The following is an 18,740-nucleotide window of genomic DNA, read 5'->3' as shown; positions in this document are numbered from 1 at the left end:
AGGGATTGTAGTGCCTCTTATTGAACTCCGATACACTACCATATGTGCGATCAGCAACGCCAACAAACAAAGCTTCAGAATCGGGGCTGAAGGATATTCCGGCAATCTCACCAAACAGATCAATCTCTTGTCCCCTTGCATATCCGGACTGGGTATCAATGATGTGAACAAAGTCTGCTGGCTCAGCCATGGCCATAAAACGAACATCAGAGGTGAATTTTATAGCTCTTATTGCACCCATTCTTCCCTTCAACACGCCTAGGGACTCTGACAGGTTCCTTACGTCCCATAGCCTACAGGTAGTGTCTTGGTTCCCAGTAGCCAAGATTCATCCATCCGGGTGCCAAGCTGAAGAAAAGCAATAGTCTAAGTGCCCTTTCAGGCCCCCGACAGCCTATATAAAGTAGGAAATATATCAGAACTCGGAACATTGTCTGCATAAAACAAATTATATTGGCAGAGAATAGTATGCGACTTACTTTTCCAGACAGAGTATCAGCTATCAAACAGTCTGCACTATCAGCAAGTACTGCAAGCAGCTTACCATCGGGACTAACAGAGGTGTTCTGCCAATATATAATGAAGCCAACATTGAGCAAAATGGCAAAGAATAACCTTACTTGAGAATAAAATAAAATAAATTTTGAAAAAAAAAAAAAAAAAAGGTTTCTATAGGGTACTCACATTTACAGACCACTCAAAGGAGAAGCGATTGAGGCAAGTGAACTTTTCAATGTCAAAAGCTCTAACTTGAGCATCATTATTTGCAGTCATTACCCTCATTGAGCCACTACGCAGAGAGCATTCAGTCAAATTAAGTCAAGTCGAGCAACCTGCAACATTTTCTGTAGGAGAACTTACGTTGGGTTTTGGAAAATATCAACTGCATTAGTGATGGCATTCTCATCTGTTGTTAGTTTTGAGCAGAATGCAACTCCAGGTTGTTTCATGTGCTGCTCCAAATAAATGAAAAATGAGAAATGTGAAATAAATATACATCTGATTCAGTAGCCGAAAACATTTGTTATAACTTATAACATCCGCCTACCTTGCAGATTAGTTCACCTTGGAAGCCCCCAGCAACCAACAAATTTTCCTTGACAACAACCGAGGTGCTTATCTGCACTCTAGAGAGTGGTCGTGCCAACAACCGAGGTCGTTTATGTAAGATTCAAGTAAGAACATACCAACATGAATCACAACATCCTTTTAGCATGGATTTCCATAGTAATCAGTCTAGCATTTAATACCTCAGTAGGTGCAATTGGTTTAGCCACATTGAGTACATCAGTGCCTCTCCTCTGCGAAGAGTTCCAATGCATTACTGAAAGGTTCTGCATCAGGTATACATCATGCTTTGATGTGGCCCATAACAAATTCCTTAGCTGCACAAGAAGAAATAAACCAAGTTGAGGGACATATTGGTGAAACGTTTCAACAAACCAAAAAAGCAAGTAAAAGCATTTCAGTAACTATATCTTATGCAAGTATGATCTCTCATCTAATAGAACTACCAATGTGATGCACTTAGAAGCAACAATATATAGGCCATTCAAGCTGGCACATTATCTATAGGCGGAGTATATTTGTTAAGAGCTTCACATCATGTCGCATTTCTATTCCATTACTAAAAGATCTTGTACCGAGTAATGTTTAATGCTCTGCTAAAACAAGATATGTGGGCCATTTTTTCTGCGTTGATGCATACCCCAGAACCCACAACGAGAAAATAATTAATAGCAAATGAAAGAGCAATGCCATTCTACTAACCACCACAAGAATGAAGTGAAAAAACTAAGCACCCTAAAACCTAAACCTAGAGATCAGTAGACCACAAGATTCCCAACCTAAAAAGAGTCGATTAAATGTCACTCCAAAGTTTGGAAGCTTCATATATAGTTGACGAAAAACTTAAATATGGATAGACAGAGCGAAAGATTCAATTCTACAGCCCTGAAGTGACAAAGATAATTTATGCATAGGAATTTTGGTGGCTGTACAGGAATGCATCTTATCAGAGACATGCAAGACTGCATATTTCTAAATTAGCAGGTCTATAAACTTGGGGGCATGTAATGAAAACTTCATCCGATCAAGGTATGTGCCTCCAACCGTGAAGTGCAATTGATGCACAGCCACAACATGATCACTCTCCCACCTCCCAAGTAGTTAATAAGTCCAAAAGAAAATTTACCCAAAAATATGAAACTTACATGGCACACCATTACAAGTAAAAAAAAAAAAAAGGAAATTTAAAAAAGAATTACAACAGTCCAAGCAGATAGTATGTAATCAAGCCAACATAAACTCAGAACGGAAAACAAACTAAAAAGTCAGAGACATGCAAATGTGAAGTCCTTGATGCCTACAAGGATCCTCATGAAAATTCAAGTCTAAGAAATCAAGGATAATGCTAATAGGTCCTATCTTATAGAACACAGTAAGCCAGTAACACTACTTAAATAACAGGAATGGCTAACTTGCTACAGAGGTCTCTTAAATACTCAGATATTCTCCTATCATACCATATAACCAAAGTCGCGCCAGCAGCTCTAACTCCACCCTGCTTAAAAGCTGAAATAAAGAGAGAAATAGTAATCCTAAAAGCAATATAATATATTTAAGAGACAGCAGAAACAATATAATTACAACCAAAAGCAAAACTCAAGGACCAGTTACAGAAGTAAATAATAACAGTGAGTGACTAAAAGAAATGGTATGAAGGGCAGCCTTCACAGCCCAGCTTGATGCCATTATGTGGCCATCACAGTAAACAAGACATGATACTCTCAAAATTAAGCTCTTCTAACATCTCGAAAATTTAATTTCAACCTAGTCAATACCTGAGACAATGAGGTTAGGGTCAGTCCACCAAGCCCGTCAAATGCTTCCTTGCAAAACGGTTTAGTCTTCTTTATCTCACAATGACAAAGCTGTAAGCATCGAATGAACCCTTGCACTCTCTTAGCTTCAGATTGTGCATCATTAGAATATATTGCCATCTCACTGTCAAGCTTGAGCCAATCAGTATTGACATCGTTCTCCGACAAACCAGCATCACAGACTCAGAGTCAGACTCAGAGCTGCCATCAGTTACTGAAGTCAAACCTCCTAGCAGCTTCACTGGACTCATAGTATTTCTCAACTGATTGCTCATACTCTCCCCTCCAATCTTCTTGTCAGACAACCCTTCATTTTTCCGTAACAACTCCGCCGCTTGCTGATCGATCTGAACCGTCCATTCCACAATCACGCGTATATCACATTATTATTACGAAAACAAAAAAATCCAACGAGATTTTTTTCAGATCAAACTAAAAGTAAATTCCAACATCGCCGATTTCGATAATTTTTCATCTCATAAATTCACAACGAGATTCGTTTGATCGGAAAAGGAAGAGAGAGTTGTTGTTGTCGTACCTGTTGGAGGATGGCCTCGGCGGCTCTGAGTTTGGAGGAGATCCAATTCGCCATGATCGCAGTGGATTAAGCTACTCTGTTCCGGCGAGGAGAGCTATTGGAGGAGCATTGTTTGTGAAACGCAGCGTTTTGGTGTTGCAGAGACGAAGAGAAGGAAGGAAGGGAGGTCTGAGATGGTGGAAGAAGGTTAAGGGTGAGAGTTCTAAAGTCACTGGCGGGTAAGTTTAGAGGTTTCGTGGCCGTTGGATTTAGAGGGATGCAGACACAGGTTTCAGAGTGGGTCGAAAACTGAGATTTCACAGTAAATCAGAATCAAAATTACCTGGAACAGGGGGAGAAAAGTGCTTTCTTTTGGAGGGATGAAAGGAATCTGAGGATGTAGAAAAGTGAAAGGAGAGAGAGCAAGAATTGGATTGTGCCGAAAAAAGGCGAGGTAGGCTGAACAGAAGAACATTGTTGATTCAAAATTCATGAGGCAGTGAAACCATTACAAGAAAGCAATTCACCGCATGTTATCATAGATATTGGATCTGACAAATGCAGTCTTTTAGTTGAGAGGTGTTGAGAAACTTGCTTCATTGTTGGACGAGATTGAGGACTGGAATTCAGGCACGCAAATGCTACCTTCACAACAGAGACAACTTCTCCTGCAACTTCACGTGTAGGAGGGGAAATGCGTTGGTCCAAAACATCCACAACTGGCATTTGATGGGCTGCTAATGCAGTTGACGATGATGAACACGCCCCCGAAAAAAGAGATGAGAGAAGATCTCCCGGATGTCTTCCCATAACTGTCTCCAATGTCACCACTCCAAAGCTATAAACATCACACTTCTCATTCACTTCCATCGTATAAGCAAGCTCTGCTCGGTCAAATCTCAAACAGTCAAATGTCGGTATACAGAGATAATAATGAGTTAATAAAAATTTAATAACAATAGAGAGCAGAGAAAAACAAATATTACCTGGTGCAATATATCCATATGTGCCTGCAAGGGCAGTCCAATTAGTTGAGTCTGGGTTTAAGAACTTAGCAGTGCCAAAGTCTGAGACACAAGCCTCATATTCATCATCCAGCAAAATATTCTTGCTCGATATGTCCCGATGCACAATCGGTGGCAAACAATCGTGATGCATGTAACACAAGGCATGAGCTACACCTTTAACTATATTCACCCTTTTACTCCACCCCAGTTTTTTGGCTTCCTCATCTTTGCTCAACATTGTGGCCAAACTACCATTTTCCAGATAATCATACACCAAAAATGAGTGCAGCCTATATGAACAGAAACCATAAAGCTTCACAATATTTCGGTGACGCATCTCAATTAGTGCCCTGATTTCATTCAAGAATGCCTTCTGAAGATTCTTGTCATCATCGCATGGCAAGACACTTCCCTGTTCTCCCTGCCCTGTGCAATACATGGGATGAAAATCTTCTGTTGCCCTTACGATTTCCTCAAACATCGTATTTCCATCAAACTTCAATATAGAAATAGAAATTTCTTCATTCATGTTGGTTTTTTCTCCATGCTGATGCTTCTTTTTCCTTTTTGCTACCAATGCAAATATAAAGGCTAGAAGCCCAAATGCTCCAAGAATAGGGAACATTATCATAAATACGAGTTTATGGTCCTTTGTTGGGCTTTGTTTATTGCAGGGTTGCAAAAATCGTGCGTTGCCACACAAGCCCTTGTTCCCTTGTAATGCTTCTTGAGTAGCAGCTTGAAATGCTTTGTTGTTGGGAAGTGGACCTTCCAAGTCATTGTAGGATATGTCTACATACGACAACCCGTGCATGTCTTCAAAACTTGCTGGAATGAAACCAGAAAGATTGTTGTGGGATATATTAAGTATCTCCAGACTCTGCATATTACTAATATCGGATGGTATCCGACCTTCAACTACGTTAAAACTCAAATCTAGTTGGGACAGCTGAATTAACTTCCCTAACTGAAATGGAATTACTTGACTGAACTTGTTGTTGCTCAAATTCAAGTAATATAACTTGTGAAAGTCACCTACAAAACTTGGAATTGAATCATTGAATTTGTTTGCTGATAGATCAAGATATTCTAGATCAGTCAATGATTTAAACTCTAAAGGAATACGACCTGAAAGTTGATTGTCGTCCAACATCAGCTTCACCATTGAAGTTAATACCCCAAACTCCTTTGGAATCGTCCCGACTAAACCATTTGAAGAAAGATCCAGCTCATGAATTTGGGTTGCGTTTCCAATCTCAGCCGGTATAGAACCAGTAAGTTTGTTTGCAGCTATTCGCAGGGTTGTTAAATTTTGGCACAATCCCCAATTTGGTGAGATTTCACCATAAAGTTGATTATTGCTCAAATCTATAAAATTGAGACTTGGATAAACACCAAAGACTTCAGATATATTGCCTGTCAATTGGTTCCCTTCAAGACGGACTCTGAATAAGCTCGTGCAGGTTTTCAAGAATTTAGGGATTGGACCACTTAGATGATTGGAGAATGCTGAAAAGTATGTCAGTGATCCACCTCGACAAATGTTTTGGGGCAAATAACCAAAAAATTGGTTTATACCCAATTCCAATTCTGTCAACTTCAGGATATTTCCTATCTCCATAGGAATAGTGCCGGAAAGATTATTTGAAAAGAGGGAGAGAATGGTAAGGTTGGTCAGATCCCCCAGTGTGGTCGGAATTGAACCACTGAGTTGATTCTCGCTCATGTGTAGATTCACTAGTGATTTCAGGTTTCCTATCTCCATGGGAATAGTGCCAGAAAGATTATTTGTAAAGAGAGAGAGAGTGGTAAGGTTGGTCAGATCCCCCAGTGTTGTCGGAATTGAACCACTGAGTTGATTGGTGCTCAACTGTAGATCCACCAATGATTTCAGGTTTCCTATCTCCATAGGAATAGGGCTAGAAAGATTATTTGTATGGAGATAGAGAGTGGCAAGATTGGTCAGATCCCCCAGTGTTGTCGGAATTGAACCACTGAGTTGATTCTCGCTCATAACTAGAGTCACCAATGATTTTAGGTTTCCTATCTCCATGGGAATAGTGCCAGAAAGATTATTTTTATAGAGATAGAGAGTGGTAAGGTTGGTCAGATCCCCTAGTGTTGTCGGAATTGAACCACTGAGTTGATTGGTGCTCAAAGATAGATATACCAATGATTTCAGGTTTCCTATCTCCATGGGAATAGTGCCAGAAAGATTATTTGTACGGAGAATGAGAGTGGTAAGGTTGGTTAGACCACCTAGTGTTGTCGGAATTGAACCACTGAGTTGATTGATGCCCAATTGTAGATCCACCAAAGATTTTAGATTCCCTAACTCTTTTGGAATTGTGCCAGAGAGATTATTTGAATAGAGATGGAGAAATGTGAGACTTCTTAGAAGACCAATTTCTGGCGGGATTTTCCCAGAAAATTGATTACTAGATAGATTAAGAAAACTGAGTTTCGAGAGGGAACTAATTCCAGGTGGTATGACATCGAAGAGTTTATTTGAGCTGAGGTTTAGATATACAAGATTAGGGAATGACAAGAATGAGAATTCATGTAGCGTACCTTGTATACCAGAATTGGTAAGGTTTATCCTGTTGACACTTCCAGCAGCATTGCACGAGATACCCGTCCAAATGCATGGGTTTGCAATTGCTTTGGGATTGCTGGAAGTATTGGTGGCATTATTTGTACTGGGAAGGTACATCCATGAGTTGATAGGCTGGGTTTGATTTTGTAAGCTGGCTTTCCATTTCAGAAGGGCTTGCGCTTCAGTAGTTGAACTGGCTGAAGCAAAAGTAAAACAGTTTTGTGATGAAAGTAGGTGAACATACAAGAAAATAAGGCAATAATAAGATCTCATGGTTATTGTTTTGTTTTGGTGTACAGTTGGTGAGGGTTGGCTATCTATTTATAGTGCCCTGGTCTCGTGTTCCACATTAATTGACTACCGTTTCAAGTCTTTCAAGAATATGCTTTTTCTTTTGTACTTCTCTTATCAAAAGTATCTGTCCTTGTGTTGGAACTTATTGGTGTTATAAGTCTTCGAATTAGCGTGTGGGGGCTTTCTTTTCATCCACATGAAAAGTCAGTTGACGCGTTTCCAATAGATAGGGAAGCATAGGTGTTAGCGGATAAGAAATGAGCGATCACCAGCGGATAGGAAATGAGCGATCAAACAGGTGACACGTGCCTCCCATCCATTGCTGACTTTAAGACAAAACTATGGCAACACGTTTAACCAATCGGATCAAACCATCGGTCGGTAATTTACGTAAGACAGCCAGTAACTGGAGGCATTGCTAATCATGTCATTTCTTTCAGGATCTTGCTCAATCGTCGCAGACGGCCAGTAACTGGAGGCATTGCTAACCCCTTTTCTGAGTGCTGAGCCCAAAGATTGGGACCGATTTCACCTAGAAAAAGAAAAAAGGGGGGACTAATATATTATAGAGATCTGATTAGGTGATTCTATTTTTAGAAAACACAAACCTAATGTTTGCCGAAAAATATAATTCTTAGGTTTTCTTATTAAGTTCAACAACAATAAAATTCTACACATCAATGATAAGTTATGTCATGATGGTCACCCTTGACCTACAGTTTAGTAGGTAGGTAAATTGGTTACATCTCAGATTTATACAAGATCTATAAACATGCCCAACAAAGACAGAATTTTGAAGAACTCCATACCTTCCGGTGAATGATTGAGGCACAGAACCATAATCATAAATTAAGATATCCATCACAAAGGATATAACATTTTTTTTTTTTAATGGTACCTGCAAAACTACCAAACTATTGATATACATAGAACTAAAGCAAGGAGCAGCTATATATATATATATATATATATATAAAGGTTATGACTGTATTTGTATCTAGCAGCAAGGCAAGAAAATCAAAAGAAATCTAAACTCCAAAGTTTTTGCAGAGAACATGCCCCATCTATACCAGTTATATAACATATAAAACACCCTTCATATGAACTACATGCAAGGACTTATATAATGAAAATTTAAGGTGTGCACTACATATGGAACAGCACAAGATTTGCCTAACAAATTGAATGCAAGGACTTGGACATGCAAATTGAGTATGAATATGAAGGTATGCATTGTGCACCACTACATATGAATGAAATTCTGAAAAATGAAATGGAAACAAAATCAAAAGCTAATTTTGTTCAAAATCATTTCAAACAGTTACGAGAAACAAGATCATGATCTCTACTTGAAAATGCACAATTGTGGACTTGACAAGCTTTGTGTTGTAGTGGAAGTCATAGAACCTCTACCCCTTCTCCACTTGCAAGCGCTCCTGTAACATTCACAAGAGTTACTACACAAACAAAAGAAATCGATCCGGCTGAAAATTGAGGCACGCATAAGATCAAAAGGAATGAAGTCAAGGTCTTGACGAGGCCGACCGAGGCTCTCATAGTTCTTATACTGCTTCAATCGTGCCCCATGGTACTTATCTCTGGTGAAATTAAGTCTCTCCTATAATATTCCCTATATGTCTTTTCCATTTCTAGCTTCCAAAGCCGAATTATCAGTCTTCACCTTGCAATGTAACTCCCAAACATCACTAAGCTCTGCTCAATTTCTCAAAATCAAGTAAATTCTGTTCAAGAAAATTGAAGAGAAACAGTGAGGCGTTACCGAATCAAGGTAGTCTTCAAAGTCGTCGGAGTCGACCTCGAGGCTTCACCGGGGGTGGTTATCAGCAAAAGCGTCATTTTGTTCCTCAAGCTCAACGACGTCACCGTAGTAGTCGTTCGCCACTTGAAGGAACCAACGTGGCCAAGATTCTTCCTGTATGGATGCAATGGACTAAATAAGGGTCTCCGGTTTTGCGTAGTTGGCCATGGTGAGCCTTCTTGGCAAATGCAATAGCTTTTTGCACCTGACTTCACACACAATTAAACTCTTTTAGTGGAAGCAGGTCATCAAATTCAATTCTATCACAGAAAATGAAAATGGCCCCAAATAAAAATGGAAATGGCGGCAAAACCTTTGGATCACGTCTAAGGAATTTGTTATGTGCATTGGATCACCGTAGTCTTCAGAGTCGGGGCTGAAGGATAATCCTTGCTTTGATCATCAGTTGCCGCCTCTGTTATTTTCCTCCCATAAACAATCTTCTCTTGAGCACCATGACTAGCTTTCTAGCTCCGTGGTCTTCATCTTGGGTGACATTATCAAAATTACCTTCATAGGTAATTTGGTTCAATCCTCCACCCATAGAAGATTGTCCATATCCATATCTTTCACCTCCACCACCTGTTCTGCTTCCACCATCTTCATCATCAGAACTATCCGGAGTTGCTGTACCACCTCAGGCATCATCACTATCTGAATTATCTCTTGGGTTTTTAACAACTTCTTTAGATGATTCATATGATTGCACTTTATTTTTTTACACTCTTGTGCAAACCATAACCAATAGTCTGTTCTCCTCGCACTACAACAAATTTCCCCATTAGCACCCTTTTTTTAGCCACCAAAAAGTCATCAGTCCCAAAATGAATAGTATAACACTGATATAAAACATCAGTGAGATTTTTTTTCCTCTCACTGATTATCAGTGGATAATATAAACAGTACACGTAACATATTATTATTTTAATGACAATAGTGACCCTAACATATTATTATTCCAAATATCATCAGTGTCAAAAACCGAAGAGGCTTTAACGACGTCGTTTTGGCTATAAGTCAGGAACCCTAACGAGTAATGCGATATAAATAGTTGCTGATAGCCTCACTTTTGCCTTCGTCAGTTCCTCTTTCTCTCTCTTCCGCCTCTCTTCCTCCATCACACTCTCACACAGGCACATCGCACATAGATCGAACTCCGATATGACCAGATCAGACACCGATCAAGACACCAAACGGTTCTATATGGAAATCGTCATCACCGGCGCTATCAACAAGTGATGGGTTCGTCAACACCGTCTTCTGGATCCAGACCATTCTCGGCCGAAGCTTAGGTCGGGTACAGGGCCGATGAGATCGGAAGAGTTCGGCATCCCCGATGAATATCTTCGTAGAAAGGTACTCTCTTTTTCTATTTATCAAATTATTTAAACTGTGTTTCACATCATACTGATATTTCTATTTTGTACAAAGATGTTGGTTTTCAGATGGTAAACTGGTCAGTTTCTTTGTTTCACTCTGTTTTTTTTTTTTTCCTTCCCTTATATCTACTTGTCTCATTCCCCTGCTATATGTCTGCCAATACTCTATTTTCCGTAACGCCTAATGCTGTATTTGGAGTCTTGTTCTGTTGTGTAAGTCTTTAACTCCGTTTTCCTTCAATCTTTGTTTCCCTCCAGTTGCCTGATATTGATGAAGATGTTGTCAGAGTACATTGATATGTCCAACTTTGTTTCCTCAGAAGTTATTCTCAGAGGTTGTTCATTGTTGTTGAAATTTTTAAAGTTTTAAAATACAAGAACATGTCAGCTTGTTCTTGGTTGCAGGTAACTTTCCCTCAGTAATCAGTTGATATTGTGTTTACAATTTACTTTATCAATCTGCCACATAGATAATGGAATATGGTTATGGAAGATTCGAGATTTCCATATCTACTGTTCTTGTATGTACATGTCTTCAAAAATTAAACCGTTTCACTGACTTTATAAGTAATGTTTGGTCTTCAACCCAGCAATCCCCTTTTGACTATTAGGAAGCTTCCTCTCTTGATTTTATAGGACCTTAAAAATCACCTTGATCATTTTCATTGTTCATATTTTAGAGTAGTAGAATAGTGCATACCTTTTCAAGACTTGCATTCTTTTGGTTATGTTTATCTGCAAGACTTGGATCTAGTGACCTCAAGGATATGATTTGCAAGCAAATTAGAAATCAAAGCATGTGCTTGTCTTCACTGCTTGTATCTACAACTGGAAAATATCTTACATTCTCCTTATTAACTCTGCTTGAGTCATTATTTGTGCTTTCTATTCCAATCTGAAACCTTAGTTTGCTAAAGTTATACCTTGGAGTACTATGGATAGTGTTTTTTATATAGTAAGGTAGAGCTTTGAGCTTTGTTGTTGTTTTAGAACTGTGAATGGATTTGAACTAGTATTGTTTGTGCATTGCGTGTGTAACTTACCAAATGCTTTGGATTTTGCAGGATTGCATTGATATTCCTTGTCAGTGCTTATTTATAGGGTTGTTTTTGTCCTATTACAAATTCGCTTGGAGAGAGCTTGGACAACAACTTCAACTTCAACTGTTATTTGGTAAATTTATTGTTCTTTTTTTTTTTCTGATGACATCTATGTTTGCTGCAAGTTTGTACAGTTTGAAATTAGTTACCAGCTTTCTTATTCAATCATGAAGAATGTATGATTTGGTGTTATGACTTTAAATGTGGAATTATTATTTAAGGGATTGTAGATTATCTTCTTTGTTCATTTTTAATTACTTTTAGAGTCTAACAATTACCTAAAGTATTAGGTATAAGTATTCTGATATTTAGTTTGATATAAGTTTATGATTTCTAAATGTTTTAGTTGACTACAGGGAGGTTGCAGGGAGAGACAGCGGCAGCAGCTAGGAGAAGATCTAAGATTACTCCTGAGCTGGACAAGCACAATAACCAGGTAATTACCGTAGATATGTTGATGATGTGCTGCTGCAGTGGTATTGCATGAAGTATGAGGATCACAGATTTGTGTAGAGATTTGTTAGATGAATTTTTGGACTAAAAGCATATATAGTTATATATATTGGGTTACGTGAAAGCAGCTGCACTTTTTCATTGATATTTTTGTAGAGTTTTTTACTTTGGAATCAATTTGTATGATATTTCCACTCTTTCAGTATTATTATGACAGTGATTATTAACTGATAGCAAATAGTAATTATGGAGGCCTAACATAATGGTGTCTTATTGAATTGGAGAAGAACCTGCAATGCATAATTTTGGTCATTATTCAATATTTGGAATCTTAGCAAATAGTAATTCTATTTGCAGTTTTTGTATATGGATGAAGTGAAACTTGCAAACTACTCAGCCTTAATGATGCTTTCGGTTGTGCAGATCAATACTATAAGGATAAATTCTCTTTGGAAGTTGGAGGTTATTGCAGTGATTAGAGTGAAAGTTCAGTTTAGCAACTATTAAGTTAGGACAGAAGAGGTTTGAATCATAAACTTTTTTTCCTTATCTGTTTTGTTGATCTATAGGAAATGGACAGGTCTGGATTTGTGTAGCTGTAGGATTCTCAAAAGTGCTTATAAATCTTTCAAGTTCTAAATTCTGTCTTCGGTCTGCCTGTTTCCAGTTTATGCTGATGGAAGCATTTGTTTGGACATCCTACAGAATCAGTGGAGCCCTATTTATGATGTAGCAGCTATACTTACTTTCATTCAGGTATTCGATGTTGTTTCCATTGCTTGGTAATAATTAGTCCATTGATTTTTCGTGTCTCTTGTTTAATTGTATCATGTCATAGGCTTGTAAATTGCTAAGGCACCATTTGTGAAATCATGGTTTACTATCTTTGAGTTATGTTATTCATTTTATATATTCCTGGATCCTTCCTTATCTTGTACTGTATTGGTTAAAGTGCTTTGCTTTGTTATTTTCATTTTTTCTTTCACTTTCATGCAATGTGTAATTAGGATTGAACCCACAGTACTGTGAAACTTTCAGAAAGCACACAAGTACATATATAACCTTGTTATTGTGTTGACTGATTTGTTCATCAATCAGGTACATTGCAGAGGGAGGGCTTAGTGTTTGTTCAATATTGGAGGCAGAAAATGCAGCCACAGAAAGGAACATGAAGATGTTAAATTTTTTCATGTTGTAGTTTATTTGAAATTGTATACGAATTGTACAATACATTTTACAAATACATGGTTGTAGTTAGACCAAATTGTTATTTTTTTTTATATATACTCCCAATTTTGCCACTGATATTGGTGGCATTGAGAATACACACTGATTGAATAACAGTGGGAAAGAAAAATGTGTTTTGCTGCATTGGGTTTTGGGATGCCACTGATGTTTTATCAGTATGGATTGCCCCAATAGCACCTGCAATAGAGGGGACTGATATCTCATTAGTAGCTGCATAGTGGCTAATGCCATTATCAGTGTGCTTTGTCCCAATAGGGACTAATTCAAATCAGTGTGCTTTGGGGAAATTTCTAGTAGTGTCGTCTGAAACTATCATATAGTTGAGGCCAATTCCAACATGGCTCCATCAAGTTTTTCTTTTGCTGAAATTGCTCCATCATGAATTCTTCTCACCCAGATTCATCTCGAGGGAATTTCTCCTCACCTGAATTCCACTTCTCACTCGGATTTCCCTCGAAGAGAATATTCCTCACCCAAATTAGCTTTGAGGAGATTTCTCCTCACCCATATTCGTTTCGAAGATATCTCTCCTCACACAGATTTGCATTTAGGAAATTACTTCTCATCTAGATTCGCCTTGAGAGAATTTCTCCTCATCCAGATTAGCCTTGAGGGGATTTCGTTTCACCCAAATTTGCCTTCAGATGTTTCACTCCGAGGTATTTTTCTCAAACAGGTTAATTTGCCTCTTTATTAGGCCATCAACTAAATAGAAACTGTTGTTAAAATTTATACCCCCATGTAATCCTCCATATTCCGTAATGTATGTTTCTCTGTGAATAATTGAGTTTTTTTTTCCATAAGATTTTACAAATATTTCTTCATTTTATTGGAAGATATCCTAAATATCTTATATATCGAGGATATTTGACGATATCGGAGAAATTTCAGAAAAACGATGGAAGATAAGAAATTTTCCCCCTATGATATATCAGTTCCTCCAAAAAGAGAGATATAGAGGGATACATTGTAAATAGCACAGATATTTCACACCAAGTTAATCAAAGTACCTCATATGATGTTTCTTCAGTTGCCTTAAGTTTTGACTCTATCAATTACTCTATCAGTTTAGGCACAGAGCGTAGTGCGACCTCAAATGAATCCCATGAAGGCAACAATCAATATGGCTATGATGCTTATGGATATAATCAATATGGAGAAGTACATAATCAGTCATCCAGTTGGATTCATCCTTATTATCCCCTTATAGAGAAAACAGTCGGGCAGCTCCAACGAGATCTATAATTATCATGTTCATTGATCACTACAATTTGTATTATTAGGTCATATGTCTTGGTCTGATTATTGTACTTTTGTAGACCAGTGAACGACTTTTCAACCACCTAGAGTCACTTTCTAGATGTAGATGATTGACATTTATATTTATTTATATGTAAATCCAATAAATTAACTTTTTCAAAAATGATATATTTTCCAGAATATCCCCACTATCTTTTTTTTTTCAAAGTTCTGATAGAAATGTTAAAACTCGATATTTTAATCCTTGAGCACAACACAACATTAAAGATATAGCCTTTCTTTTCTTTGAAAATTGTTTATTATAACCGAAGTTTATGATGTTGAGAATATATGTCATCCCACATGGGAAAAATGAGACCTTGCCTATGGGTTTATAAGGGTTTGGGTCACTCCATCCATTGCCAATTGGTTTTGGATGTGAACCCCAGATTACTTTATCATAGTATCTGTTTGGCTCCAATTTTGCTGCAGCTGGTCAACAGTCTCTTTTCTGCACGGGCGTGCCAGCACCGTTCGGGTGCGGTCGTCGGGGATGTCCCTTGACCTGACTTCTTTTCGAGCGATTGTAGACGAGGAGAGCACCAACCTCGTCGTGGGATTCTTTCTGCCTCGTGGTGAGGACTTTGCTGAAGTTTCTTCTTGTTCACAAGTCGATACTCAATATTGCAGATTGAGCAGAGCGAAATCACCGGGAAGTATTGAGATCTTGCTAAAGCGTGACTTTAGCTTGGCTGGGTTGTTAGGGCGTTACCCTTGCTTGGCTGGTTCTGTAACCGTTGTGGTCGCGGCACTACCGTCGGCTCCCGAGGAGACTAGGACCGAAGCACGTTGACAGAGGGTTTGGTGGCACTGAAAGTCGGCTTCTGAGAAGACTAGGACTAGGAGTGTGATCACCGCTAAGAGAAAGAGAGGGAGAGGAGTTGCTCTTAGAGAGGTTTGCTCTAGAGAGAACTTAGATCATCTTAGAGATGTTGTTGTTGAATGTGAATGTGTGCTTTAGAATGAGAAGAGAAGGTATTTATATAGGGAAGAAAAAGAAGAGTGAAATGATGAGTGGAAGAAAAATAATGAAAGTGGAATATGAAAGTGATTTGTAAAATATGGAAAAGATAGAGAAATGATGAAATGAAAGCAAGGCATGAAGGTGCAACAACATGGAAGTGATGATGATCTATTAAAGAGATTGTCTTGAAAAATATATCCAAGGAAAAGAAGAAAAGCATCTAGCTTTCTTCATGTGGGTAGGAAACATGAACATGTGAATATTGAGCTGGTTTTAGGTCAGTTTCTGCCCCTTTATTCCTTCAATTATTTCTCCAACAAGACTTCATTATATTCCTTCGACTTCTTCATATGAAATGTTCCACTATGAGTGTAGATCACCCTGGTAAAATTTCAGATTTTTATTCCATGTGGTTGGGCCGAAAATGCTGCTGGACCTCTTACAGGTCCAATTTTCCAGTTTTGCTTCTGTAGAAAATTGGGCTGATTGTTTGAAGGCCTTCCACTCAACAAAAGTTCTTGCACTCTTCATAAGAAATGATCCTTGGGCTGTCTAGAATGGATCTGGAAAGTTTCAGCACATTTCGATTTCATTTGGTTAGTCTGCCACCCCTCCTTCCTTGTGTAGCTCGGTTTTTCCTAGCCGAAGTAGGAAAATATGCTAAAGTTGACTTGTCATACTTCCATAGTAGGCTTTATTTAGCCTCTAAATATATATTTCGAGCTTGTCGACAATATATAGCTTGAGCCACTGATATTGGCTCAATTTCTCCAAGACACGCCTTGTCAGGCCAAAATGTTTATTTTGGGTCCAAACAGTATCAGAGCAGGTTACCCACGTGTGCATGCCTAACGGCCACACGGGCTCAACGTCACCCAAAGTTGTCCACGTGTATGGCTTGAAAATTCGCCACACGTGCGGGGGCGTGTTGAGAATATATGTCATCCCACATGGGAAAAATGAGACATTGTCTATGGGTTTATAAGGGTTTGGGCCACTCCATCCATTGCCAATTGGTTTTAGATGTGAAACCCAAATTAAAATGAGACATTGTCTATGGGTTTATAAGGGTTTGGGCCACTCCATCCATTGCCAATTGGTTTTGGATGTGAAATCCAAATTACTTTATCATGGGTTCACAAATAGAAAACATGCTAGTGTCTTGACTACGTTCTAATATGGTCAATGACCAAGACTACGGCAAAAGAAGGTTAACCTTGGCAATTACATATAAATTAATACCACTAAAAAAGTTGAATACTTTTCAGTTAAGCAGTCACTCTAAATCCTTTCTTCCTGGAAATTTCCCCTTAGAATGCTCATTTGAGCCTATTATGTAGTAAAACATATATCCAGAACATTATATACTACATCCAGAACGATCGACACGCCACTGCATATATGATATATAAGAACACATGCACCACTGTACTCATTGCCAAGCCAGTTGGAGAAATGGAGTTTTGGTGATGCAAAGGCAATTTATTGCCTGACTGATTTACCCCAGGCAAATGGGTGACTGATTCTTGCCCATCCAATTTTCGTGGGCTCCACATATTTGGTTGGCACCAATGGGCAATGGCAACCATTATATAACCGTCATTTAATTTCAGCTGTTGGATCTTCAATCCAACGGGTATAATTAAATAGCAATGATATTTTTTTTTTCTTCTGTTAAATTTAATTTTTCTATAAATAATCATTCTTTCCCTTTAGTTTTTTTTTTTTAATCAAAGAAAGAACTTTTATAGAAGGAGCTCAATTGAGTTGGTTACAATCAAAATGTAATACATCCAGAATGCAATCTGGAGTATTATCCACCCAAAAGGAACTATTGCTAGCTTCAAAGGCTATACTAGCTAAACGATGTGCTACCCCATTACAAGATCTTGGAGCATGACAAACTGACACATTTCTGATGGTGCTCATGCCCATTTTAATATCATCAATGAGGCATGCTTCTACGACAAACTCATGATGGACATTGGTAATATCATGAGTAGCTTCAAGGCAATCACTCTCTATCACTACATCTTGTACCTGTAGCATTTGGAGCAGATTGAGGCCTTCCTTGATGGCCCTCAACTCAACTTGCTTTGCTGAAGCAACCTGCTGCACTGGTATGGCAAAAGCAGCACGGAACTGCCCTGCCCCATCTCTGAGAATTCCACCAACCCCTCCATTTGTTTGCTGCAGTAGAAAATTTCCATCAACATTCAGTTTCCATTGGTTTCCAGATGCTGGTCTCCAACGTTGCCCAGTGCGCACAGCTTGCAGCTTTACAGGCTGCCTTGCTGCCTTGAATTCTTCTAACCAAGCAACGGAGCTCAGTAATATATCATTAGCAGTTTGACTAACATCATTTCACCTTTAGTTGCTCACACTAAATGAAAATTGATCGATAATCTTATCAATTGTCATCAATTTTTTTTTTTTTTTTATGATAACGATTTCTATGTTTGATATAGAATTTAATTTGTTAAAAAATTAATTTTTTAATTTTTTAAATTAATATTGTATGATTAATCTTATTATTAATTAATTAATTAATCAATCAAATTATATGTTTAACATTATTTTGTGAATAGAAGGTTTTGTCAGACAAACCGTAGAGCACTAGGGTTTTCAAAACTTTTCTCTCTCTCCGTCCGGCGGCGCGTCTGGTGACGCTGTCGTCGGACGGGAACTGTTGGCCCTTTGGGCTGTTGGTCTGTGGTTTGCACCGTCGATCTGATCGCTGGTGTGCAGAGGCGATGGAGGGGAAGATCAAGGCTGCTGGCGCGGGGTCTTGTTCTCGCTGGCGGGGTTTGGGTGCGGAGCTGGCTGGAACGGCGGCTGGACGGCCATGGATGCAGGGTCGACGGCTTGATGGGGTAGCACGGGCTAGGAGGTGGACTGGAGGTGATGAGGTCGTGACGGCAGGGCTTGACTCAGATCGGATTAACCCGATCTGGGTTGGGTTTCCGTCGAACGATCTGGGGAAGGAGACGGTGGATTGGGGTGGTGTCTCTCCATGGCGTGCCGGGGAGGGCGGAAGGATGACGGCGGCGGTCCAGAGTCGGTGGCGGAGCGGCGCTGTGGGTGGTCCGGCGGTGGCCGTAGCGAGATCAGGCCGATATTGGCTTGCGGCGTTTGACCTTCTTGGCTCCATGGTTGCTAGTTGGGCTTGGGTTTGGGCTCAA

At 39.0% G+C, this 18,740-nt stretch overlaps 1 protein-coding gene and 1 long non-coding RNA gene across 4 annotated transcripts; one reads left to right on the top strand and one right to left on the bottom strand.

Moving 5' to 3' along the window:
• Positions 1-1,249: 1,249 nt before the first annotated feature.
• On the bottom strand, positions 1,250-7,615 carry LOC133745139 (probable leucine-rich repeat receptor-like protein kinase At1g35710). 3 transcript variants are annotated; one of them, XM_062173135.1, is made up of 5 exons: positions 4,386-7,615; positions 3,421-4,283; positions 2,844-3,229; positions 2,526-2,574; positions 1,250-1,385 (listed from the first exon to the last, which is right to left on the bottom strand). In XM_062173135.1, the coding sequence occupies exons 1-2, from the start codon at positions 7,273-7,275 to the stop codon at positions 3,889-3,891; spliced, it is 3,285 nt and encodes a 1,094-aa protein (XP_062029119.1). In that variant the 5' UTR covers positions 7,276-7,615; the 3' UTR covers positions 1,250-1,385; positions 2,526-2,574; positions 2,844-3,229; positions 3,421-3,888. The 3 variants fall into 3 exon arrangements, with proteins under 3 accessions (XP_062029119.1, XP_062029118.1, XP_062029120.1); XM_062173134.1 differs by having other exon boundaries at positions 2,526-3,229; XM_062173136.1 differs by lacking the exon at positions 2,526-2,574 and having other exon boundaries at positions 1,253-1,385.
• Positions 7,616-10,166: 2,551 nt separating this feature from the next.
• Positions 10,167-13,372, top strand: LOC133707202 (uncharacterized). The gene is made up of 7 exons (XR_009844989.1): positions 10,167-10,471; positions 10,753-10,899; positions 11,559-11,667; positions 11,951-12,030; positions 12,471-12,569; positions 12,715-12,803; positions 13,146-13,372. It is a non-coding gene; the product is annotated as an uncharacterized LOC133707202 (long non-coding RNA).
• The last annotated feature ends 5,368 nt before the right edge of the window (positions 13,373-18,740 follow it).

The sequence above is a fragment of the Rosa rugosa genome, chromosome 4 (assembly GCF_958449725.1).
Source record: "Rosa rugosa chromosome 4, drRosRugo1.1, whole genome shotgun sequence".
In the NCBI taxonomy this organism is placed as follows: Eukaryota; Viridiplantae; Streptophyta; class Magnoliopsida; order Rosales; family Rosaceae; genus Rosa; species Rosa rugosa.
Note: the sequence above shows the minus strand (reverse complement) of the source record. Positions and strands in the feature narration are given on the sequence as shown.